Source organism: Eretmochelys imbricata, chromosome 26, assembly GCF_965152235.1.
Source record: "Eretmochelys imbricata isolate rEreImb1 chromosome 26, rEreImb1.hap1, whole genome shotgun sequence".
Taxonomy (NCBI): Eukaryota; Metazoa; Chordata; order Testudines; family Cheloniidae; genus Eretmochelys; species Eretmochelys imbricata.
The window spans coordinates 15787652-15797172 of NC_135597.1; the positions used below are offsets into that span (position 1 = coordinate 15787652).

Here is a 9521-nt window from a genome sequence, read left to right on the forward strand (position 1 = left end):
CGGTGTTGTATGGTGAATTGGAAAGGTTGTAGGGACAGGAATCATCTGGTCACCCTTGCGTTCTTCTCTTTATTTCGCTGCATCCACTGGAGGGGTGCATGGTCGGTCACAAGGGTAAACTGTCGTCTCAGAAGGTCATAACATAGTGTTTCCATGGCCCATTTCACAGCTAGGCACTCTCTTTCAACAACGGCATACTTCTGCTCTCTCGGGAAGAGTTTCCTGCTGAGGTAGAGGATTGGGTGTTCTTCATCTCTGACCATCTGCAATAGGTCAGCTCCCAATCCTGATTCAGATGCATCTGTTTGTAAAATGAATTCTTTGTTGAAGTCTGGGGCTATAAGCATGGGGTTACTGCAGAGGGCTGTCTGTAGATCCATGAATGCTTTCTCTGCGGCATCTGTCCACTTCACCATGTCTGGAACCCAGGCTTTTATCAGGTCTGTCAGGGGACTCACTCTGGTAGCAAAATGGGGAATAAATCATCGGTAGGACCCCACCACACCCAGGAATGCCCGGACTTGCTTTTTCTGATTCGGCCGGGGCCAATTTTGGATAGCCTCTAGTTTGTTTAGTTGGGGCTTGACCATGCCCCTTCCTACAATGTAGCCAAGGTATTTAGCCTCAGCTATCCCTTTGCACACTTGGCTGGGTTGGCTGTGAGGCCAGCCTGTCTTAGCATGTCCAGAACCACTTCCACCTTTCCTAAGTGGGTTTCCCAGTCGGGGGTGTGAATAATCACATCATCCAGGTATGCCGCTGCATAACTGGTATGGGGCCGTAGGAGCTTGTCCATAAGACGCTGGAAGGTGGCAGGTGCCCCATGCAGTCCAAAAGGAAGAACAGTATATTGAAACAGACCCTCTGGGGTAGAGAATGCTGTCTTTTCTTTCGAATCTTTGGCAAGGGGAATCTGCCAGTATCCCTTTGTTAAATCAAGGGTGGTCAAAAATCAGGCATTGCCCAGGCGGTCAACTAACTCATTGGTATGGGGTATGGGGTATGCATCGAATTTGGATCTCTCATTCAGCCTGCAAAAGTCATTACAAAACCTAGTGGTGCCATCAGGTTTGGGCACCAACACAATCGGACTTGACCACTGACTGTGGGACTCTTCGATGACTCCCAGCTCCAACATCCTTTTTACCTCTGCCTTGATCTCCTCCCTTTTTGCTGCTGGGACCCGATAGGGCCTTAAAGTTACCTTTGCCCCAGGATCTGTGATAATGTGGTGATATGCTTCGGTGGTCCGGCCTGATTTGGTTGAAAACACGTCCTGGTATCAGTTGATCATATCAGCATATCAGTTACCTCCTTCTTCTGGTTTGGTGTCAGATCAGTGGATATCCTGATCTGCTCCTGCATATTATTTCCCTGGATTGGGGTCTCTTGGGCCACTACACATGCCTCTTGTTGGTGCCAAGGCTTTAAGAGGTTAATGTGATAAATTTGTTCTTGTTTCCGGTGTCCTAGCTGCCGCACCTTGTAGGTTACTTCCCCCACGGGTTCAACCACCTCATAGGGCCCTTGCCATTGGGCCAAAAGCTTGCTTTCTGCCGTGGGTACCAACACCATCACCCGATCCCCTGGTTGGAACGGTCAGACTTTTGCCTGGCGATTGTAATGGGTTCGCTGGGCCTCCTGCACCTTTTCCAAATGTTCCTGTACAATAGGGGTGACCCAGGCTATCCGTTCTCGCATCTGCAACACAGGGTCAGTTATATTTCTCCCCTCATTGCAATATCTAGTATGCCACGGGGGTGGTGTCTGTATAATAATTCAAAGGGGGAAAACCCAGTTGAGGCCTGACGTACCTCCCAGATTGCAAACATAAGGTAAAGTAGTAGGGTGTCCCAATCCTTCCCGTCTCGACTTACCACTTTCCCTATCATTGCCTTGAGGGTTTGGTTAAACCTTTCTCCCAGGCCATCCGTCTGCGGATGATAGACTGAAGTTCTCAGGGTATGTATATGGAGCATTGTACCGAGGTCCTTCATTAACTTCGACATAAATGGGGTACCTTGGTCTGTTAATATCTCCTTTGGTAGCCCCACTTGGGCAAAGATCCTCACCAACCTTTTAGCTATCATTTTAGAGGCCGTGTTCCGGAGGGGGACGGCTTCTGGGTAGCGAGTAGCATAATCCAGAATGACAAGTATATATTGGTGGCTCCGGGCTGTCTTCTCCAGGGGTCCCACTAGATCTGTGGCTGTTCGCTCGAAGGGGACCTCTATGATGGGAAGGGGTACTAAAGGTGCCCTCAAGTGGGGACAGAGACTGTGCAGCTGACACTCCGGGCAGGACGCACAGTACCTCCGGACTTCTTCGTGTACTCCGGGCCAGAAGAATCGTCGCAGGACCTGTGCCAGGGTCTTCTCTACCCCCAAATGTCCCCCAAAAAGACAACTATGGGCCAGACTTAATACAGCGTTCTGGTGTTTTTGAGGTACTAGGATCTGCTGTACCTTCTGCCACTGTACTGGTGCAAGCTGGTACAAGAGATTCTTCTTTATTATGAAGTAGGGTCCTGGTCCCTGGGTTTTCCCTTCCATGGGGGACCCCATCTATTTCGGTCAACTCCTTCCCAATGTTGTCATACCTTGGGTCTTCAGCCTGGTCCCGTCCAAAATTTCCTCTCCCGGGGCTAATCTGCCCGAGATCTAGGGGGCCAGTCTCTGTTGCCTCAACTGGTTCAGCTCTCGGTCGGGGGTCTGGGCGGCGCCTGGGACGTCGGGCCCCCGATCTCGGCCGGGAGTCTGGGCGGCACCTGGGACGTCGGGCCCCCGATCTCGGACGGGGGTCTGGGCGGTGCCCGGGAAGTCGCGCCCCCGATCTCGGACAGGGGTCTGGGCAGCGCCTGGGACGACAGGCCCCCGATCTCGGACAGGGGTCTGGGCAGCGCCTGGGACGACGGGCCCCCGATCTCGGACAGGGGGTCCCCGATCTCGGACGGGGTCCGGGCGGCGCCGGGCTCAGGGGGCCCCCGATCTCGGAAGGGGGTCCGGGCGGCGCCGGGCTCAGGGGGCCCCCGATCTCGGATGGGGGTCCGGGCGGCGCCAGGCACAGGGGGCCCCCGATCTCGGATGGGGTCTGGGCGGCGCCAGGCACAGGGGCCCCCGATCTCGGCCAGGGTCCGGGCAGCGCCGGGCGCAGGGGGCCCCCGATCTTGGCTGGGGTCTGGGCGGCGCCGGGCGGCGCCGGGCACAGGGGGCCCCCGATCTCGGCCAGGGTCCGGGCAGCGCTGGGCGGCGCCGGGCGCAGGGGGCCCCGATCTGGGCCGGGGTTTGAGGGGCGCCGGGCTCAGGGGGCCCCCGATCTCAGCCGGGGTCCGGACGGCGCCAGGCACAGGGGCCCCCGATCTCGGCCAGGGTCTGGGCAGCGCCGGGCGCAGGGGGCCCCCGATCTCGGCCGGGGTCCGGGCGGCGCAGGGGGCCCCCGATCTGGGCCGGGGTCTGAGGGGCGCCGGGCGCAGGGGGCCCCCGATCTCAGACGGGGTCTGAGGGGCGCCAGGCTCAGGGGGCCCCGATCTGGGCCGGGGTCTGAGGGGCGCCAGGCTCAGGGGGCCCCCGATCTCGGCCAGGGTCCGGGCAGCGCCGGGCGCAGGGGGCCCCGATCTCAGACGGGGTCTGAGGGGCGCCAGGCTCAGGGGGCCCCGATCTTGGCTGGGGTCTGAGGGGCGCCGGGCGCAGGGGCCCCCGATCTCGGCCGGGGTCCGGGCGGCGCAGGGGGCCCCCGATCTGGGCCGGGGTCTGAGGGGCGCCGGGCGCCGGGGGCCCCGATCTGGGCCGGGGTCCGGGCGGCGCAGGGGGCCCCGCTGTGACACACAATACCCATCTGCACGTGTGAACACTTGGCAGCCCCCGGGCCAGCGCCCGGGGGTGATCAGCTCGCAGGGGAGCCCCGGGGTGCTCCAGCGCCCCCGGGCCTGCGGCTGAGGAGCCCCGCCCAGGGCGAGCGACCGGCCCCGCCCCCCGGCCTGAGCCCCGCCCCCCGGGGCGGCAGGAGGCCTTGGGGGCGGGGTTACCCGCTCCCTGCTCGGCCCCGCCCACGGCCCCGCCCCCTTCCCGGTGCCGTGTGGTCGGTTCGGCTCCACCCTTCCCCCCTCTCGGCACCTTCCAAGATGGCGGCGCCCCTGGGCGGGAAGCGCCTGATGGTGAGGTGGCGCCGCGGCCGGAGCATCGCTGGGGGCGGGGCCTAGCGCGGGGCCGGGGGTCGCCGGGCCAGGCAGACGCTCCGCGAGGGGCGGATTCAGCCGGGCGGCGCCCAGCGGGTGGGGATGTGCTCGGCGCGGTACGTTGTGCTAAGGGCTGTGCGAGCACAGAGGGGACGGAGTGTGTGAAACAACGGGGGGGGGGTGCCAGGACCAGGAGAGGGGGATGCAGCTGCCCCCCAGAGTCGCTCCCTTCCCCTGCCCGCAGGTCTTAATGCCCCTTTCCCCAGAGAGCTGGCAATCCAAGTACCCGCTCACCCAGGAGCCAGCTCCGGCCCCTGTCAGCCCCGCGGACCCTGGCAACTCACCTTGGGAACATTTCATCAAAACCCCAGGGCCCCAGCACCGAAATGGCCCGCCAGGCGTCCCTGGAGCCCGGCTTGCAGGAGGAATGTGCAGGACCCAGCGGTGGCCGCGGCTTTGGAGCCAGCCAGCGGGGCGTTACCGTAATAGACTGACTCTGGGTGCGTCTCCCGCCAGTGGTTCTAGCACAGGGGTGGGCAAACTTTTTGCCCCGAGGGCTACATCTGGGTATGGAAATTGTATGGCGGGCCATGAATACTCACGAAATTGGGGGTTGGAGTGTGGGAGGGGGTGAGTGCTCTGGCTGGGGGTGTGGGCTCTGGGGTGGGGCTAGAAATGAGGAGTTCAGGGTGCGGGAGGGGACTCTGGGCTGGGGCAGGGGGTTGGGGTGCCGGGGAGTGCAGCTCCGGCTAAGAATGCGGGGTCTGGGGTGGGGCTGAGGATGAGGGGTTTGGGGTGCAGGAGGGTACTCCGGGCTGGGACTGAGGGGTTTGGAGGGCGGGAGGGGGATCAGGGCTGGGGGAGCGGGTTGGGGCATGGGAGGGGGTCAGGTGTGCAGGCTCTGGGTGGTGCTTACCTCAAGCAGCTCCCGGAAGCAGTGGCATGTCCCCCTTCCGGTTCCTATGCAGAGGCACAGCCAGGCGGGTCTGTGCTCTGCCCCATCCGCAGGCACTCCCCCTGCAGCTTCCTTTGGCCGTGGTTCCTGGCCAATGGGAGCTGCGAAGGCAGCGCTTGGGGCGGAGGCAGCGTGCGGATTCCCCTGGCTGCCCCTACATGTAGGAGCCGAAGGGGGGACATGCTGCTGCTTCCAGGAGCCGCGAGGAGCCACAGCATGCGCAGAGCGAGACAAGCCCCCAACCGCACTACCCAGCTGGAGCGCTGAAGCAGGGCAAGCCCTGGACCCTGCTCGCCAGCGGGAGTTTGAGGGCCAGATTAAAACGTCTGAAGGGTTGTATGCAGCCCCCGGGCCGTAATTTGCCCACCCCTGTTCTAGCAGCTGGCTCCCGGCTCCCACGAATGTGACTCCTGCAGCTCAGTTGCCAGGGCTTTGTGTCTCTGGTGCTGCAGCGCCCTCGTTCAATCCCTAGCTTGCAACCAGGGGTCTGTTGCGCTCGCCACCGTCTCTGCTCCCTGATGCCCTGTGCTTTGCTTTGCTAGGCCGCTCTATGGACCCGGGGCGCTTTCTCATCACTCCTTCCCTACAGCCGGGCTATTCAGACCACAGCTGTGTGTCACAAGGTAAGTGCGTGGCGGGCTGCAGTGGGGAATCCTGCCCGTTAGCCCCTCGGCTGCTGCTGCGAGGGTCTGTCCGTGTGGATCCCAGCAGTGGCATACACGGCTCATACACTTGTGAGACACAGGTGCCAGCGATGGGGTCCCATGGACAGCCCCTCAAAGAATACCTAGGGAGGTGGTGGAATCTCCTTCCTTAGATATTTTTAAGGTCAGGCTTGACAGAGCCCTGTCTGGGATGATTTAGTTGGGGATTGGTCCTGCTTTGAGCAGGGGGTTGGATTAGATGACCTCCTGAGGTCCCTTCCAGCCCTGATATTCTATGATTCTATGAATCCCAGGAGTTGTAAGGTAAGTAACAGCCGTCCCTCCCTCTGAACCTGCAAAACCAAAGCTGGAGAGGGGCCTGTGAGACAAGGCCTCACTCACCCAGCAAAGCCTCTCCCCAGCGGGAGCAGAGGCACAGAGTTCTGGGTGAGGCCTTGGAAATCCCCTGTGTACCCCAGCAACCTGTGCCAGGAGCCTTTGCTCTCTCCTGTGGAGCCCATCCCAGCTCCGTGTCCCCCGAACAGCCCTGCATGGCAGGTGTGGTTAGGGCAAGGAGTCAGGACTCCTGGGTTCTACATGCAGGTTTGTCACTGACTCACTGGATGGCCTGGGGCTGGTCCGTTCTTGCCCATGCCTCAGTTTCCCCCAGGACATGAGGTTATTCTGCCCGGTCCAGGGATGGCAGGGGCCTGGAGGCTAGGCGAGTCGATGTCGAAGAGTGGCTCCTGGGCTTTTTTCTGTAGCCTGCACCTCGCAGTGCCTGTTCTTCACTGTGTCTGCACCTTCAGCGCCCCTGAGGTGCCCGCTGAGGGTGTGACTGAGTCTGAGTTGTCAGACTGGGCAGGACCTGGGGGTGTCCTTAGCAGAGAAATGAACACTCAGGCTAAAGCTTCCTGCAGGCTGCCTCATACGCGGGCTGCATGCCGTTCTGCTGCCACGTGTAGCCAGGGCTTGGCGGTGCCAGGCATGACGGTGCCAGACCCGAGGAAGGGGGCATGTGGGAAGTGGGATCAGCCTGCTAGCACCAGGGGGTCAGTGCTCTGGGCCCTGGGTACTGCCAAACGCATTGAAATACCTGCTGCCCTGGTCCCTCCGTGCCGTTAACACCTATGGAGCAGGGGAAGATGCGTCCCCTGCTCCTGGCCCTGCCCAGCAGGGGTAGCCCCCACTGTTGTTTTTCACCCCCCTCCCAAGGCTGTTCTCTTACAGAACCGGGCGGCCCGAGTGCGAGTTGGGAAAGGAGACAAGCCGGTGACGTACGAACAGGCCCACCCACCCCACTACATCGCCCATCGCAAGGGCTGGCTCTCCCTGCACACCAGTGAGTGACCCGTCAGCTGCTGCCCTGGGGGTACCTGGGCTTCCCCGTCTCTCAGTGCCTGCCCTGCTCCCCACCATGCCTTCTGCTGGGAGAGGCTGAGACTGGAGTAGCCAGGAGCTCCCCTCCAGCCAGTGCTCCTGCCCTGCTCCCCACAGTGCCCCCTGCTGGGAGAGGCAGTTATGCTTATAAGAAGCACACAGGATCTTTTTCAGGGGAAAGAGCAATACACCCTGTTTATTAAAAATGCAACAATTAGCATATGCATTTAAACACACACACACACACACAGAGAGTCTTGGCAGGATGAACCCAAAGTTTCATGGCCAGGCCCCCTGTTTCCATAGTGATTTTCCCATCATGCTGTAATCAGTTGTTTTTTTGACGAGTGCTTGTTTTCTTACATTTTTTTTTATTTTTATTTTTTATTAAGTCTTTTAAAAGGTTACCCCATTCTGGTTTTAATCACAGCTGTCTTGTCCCCATTGATAGGTGCCAGTCTTATTTTTAAAGTCGTCAATCTGCCCTTCTCTGACATAGGCGTGTTGCAGCTTCCTGGTGCCCTGACATCTCGGTTTTTCCCTAAAACATCTGGTTCAGCGATGGCCTTTACACTTATTTCTTAACACACATGTTCCTCATTTACACACAACACAGAATTAATTTACACAAAGCATTTAAACAAAAACATCAAATTGCAATGCAAAAAAACCCAAGTCATTGCATTTTTTTACATATTTTAAAATACTAAACCTGCAACAAAATGGTAATGCTAAAAGGTCTGTTACTGCCTTAAAAGCACTTCCGATACAAATTCTGGCTGATGCATCTTTACCAATGGCCCATTAGGCCATTCCTTTCTGCTTTCAAAAAGAATAGCCGGCAAAACATAGTCAAATCATACATCAATAAATGTAATACATGCTACATTATTATTTTTTATTTTAAATTATACAAAATGCAAACATAAAATCCTACTACAACAAGGCCAAGGCTGGAAAAGCCAGGAGCTCCCCCACAGCCAGCATTCCTGCCCCACCGCCCAGAACGCCCCCTGCTGGGAGAGGCACTCACCCCCCCCAGCCAGTGTTCCTGCATTGCTCCCTACAGCGCCCCCTGCTGGGAGAGGCCGGGGCTGAAATAGCTGGGAGCTCTCCCCACAACCAGTGCTCCTGCCCCGCTCCCCACAGCATCCCCTTTTGTGTGGCCCCTCTGACGTAACAGAAGGGGGTGAGGGGTCTTCAACCTGCGCATGGGCCGTTCTCCCCGAGCTCTTCTCCAGGCATAGGGGAGGGAGCAGGAGTCCCTGTCCCCCGGCAGATGTGTGTTCCGTGGCCAGATCCTGATGCAGTGCCTGGCCGGACACCCATGCAGCCCCCTGCTCTGGCTGATGCTGCTCGTACCATCTCTTAAAGGTGCCCTGTGGGCATGGGGCACCTGGCGCTGTCCCCTCACCCCCCCGCTGCCCTGTCTGCCCTGCAGGTAACCTGGACGGGGAGGGCGGGACGGCCGAGCGCACCGTGGAGGACGTCTTCATCCGCAAGTTCATCTACGGCACCTTCCACGGCTGCCTGGCCAACGAGATTGTGCTGAAGCGCCGCGCCAACGTGCTGGTCGTCTGCGCCGTCTTCCTGCAGCGCTTGCCGCCCTACAAGTTCTACTTCCTGGTGGGCTACACCGAGACGCTGCTCTCCTTCCTCTACAAGTGCCCTGTCCGGCTGGAAGTGCAGACCGTGCCCGAGAGGGTCATCTACAAGTACCTATAGCACTGCTGGACCCCTGGGCGAGGCCAGCCCCCCGGCCGCCGGGCACCCCACCTCTCCCCTGGGCTAGCCTGTGCCTGACTCAGGTCACCTGCTGTCCTGTCTCTCACTGGCCCGTTGTGGGGCAGGGCACCCACGCTCCACATGGGCCCGAGGAGGCTGTGGACCCATGGGTGGTGGCCGTGGGGTGCTCTGGTGTGGGTGTTACTGAGGCTCTGGACGTAGCAGTGGCCCGGCCCAGCAATGGGGAATAAAAGCACTCTGGCCCCTGTGTCCATCTCTGGAGTCACCGTAGCCCAATTCCTCCCAGCTTGGTCCCGGGGCCGTCAGAGTGTGGGCCTGGGAGCATGGGTAGCAGGTCGCCTAGGTTTAGGGAGGCTGTGCCTCCCCAAACAGCCAGACATGGCCTTGACAAATTAGAGGATTGGGCCAAAAGAAATCTGCTGAGGTTCAACAGGACAAGTGCAGAGTCCTGCACTTAGGACGGAAGAATCCAATGCGCTGCTACAGAGTAGGGACCGAATGGCTAGGCAGCAGTTCTGCAGAAAAGGACTGGGGGTTACGGTGGATGAGAAGCTGGATATGAGTCAACAGCGTGCCCTTGTTGCCAAGAAAGCCAATGGCATTTTGGGCTGTATAAGTAGGG

The 9521-nt window shown here is 59.5% G+C and overlaps 1 protein-coding gene across 1 annotated transcript; it reads left to right on the forward strand.

Moving 5' to 3' along the window:
• The first annotated feature begins 4056 nt into the window (after positions 1–4056).
• On the forward strand, positions 4057–9152 carry LOC144257775 (small ribosomal subunit protein uS3mA-like). The gene is made up of 4 exons (XM_077805920.1): positions 4057–4153; positions 5672–5752; positions 7004–7115; positions 8595–9152. The coding sequence occupies exons 1-4, from the start codon at positions 4121–4123 to the stop codon at positions 8876–8878; spliced, it is 510 nt and encodes a 169-aa protein (XP_077662046.1). The 5' UTR covers positions 4057–4120; the 3' UTR covers positions 8879–9152.
• The last annotated feature ends 369 nt before the right edge of the window (positions 9153–9521 follow it).

What these genes read in the sequence shown, in the direction of transcription:
- LOC144257775 (XM_077805920.1), top strand. Translation starts at nt 4,121, where the DNA reads ATGGCGGCGCCCCTGGGCGGGAAGCGCCTGATG. An exon ending in TGGGCGGGAAGCGCCTGATG is followed by an intron (nt 4,154 to 5,671) that starts GTGAGGTGGCGC and finishes TTGCTTTGCTAG; the next exon opens with GCCGCTCTATGGACCCGGGG. An exon ending in CCACAGCTGTGTGTCACAAG is followed by an intron (nt 5,753 to 7,003) that starts GTAAGTGCGTGG and finishes GTTCTCTTACAG; the next exon opens with AACCGGGCGGCCCGAGTGCG.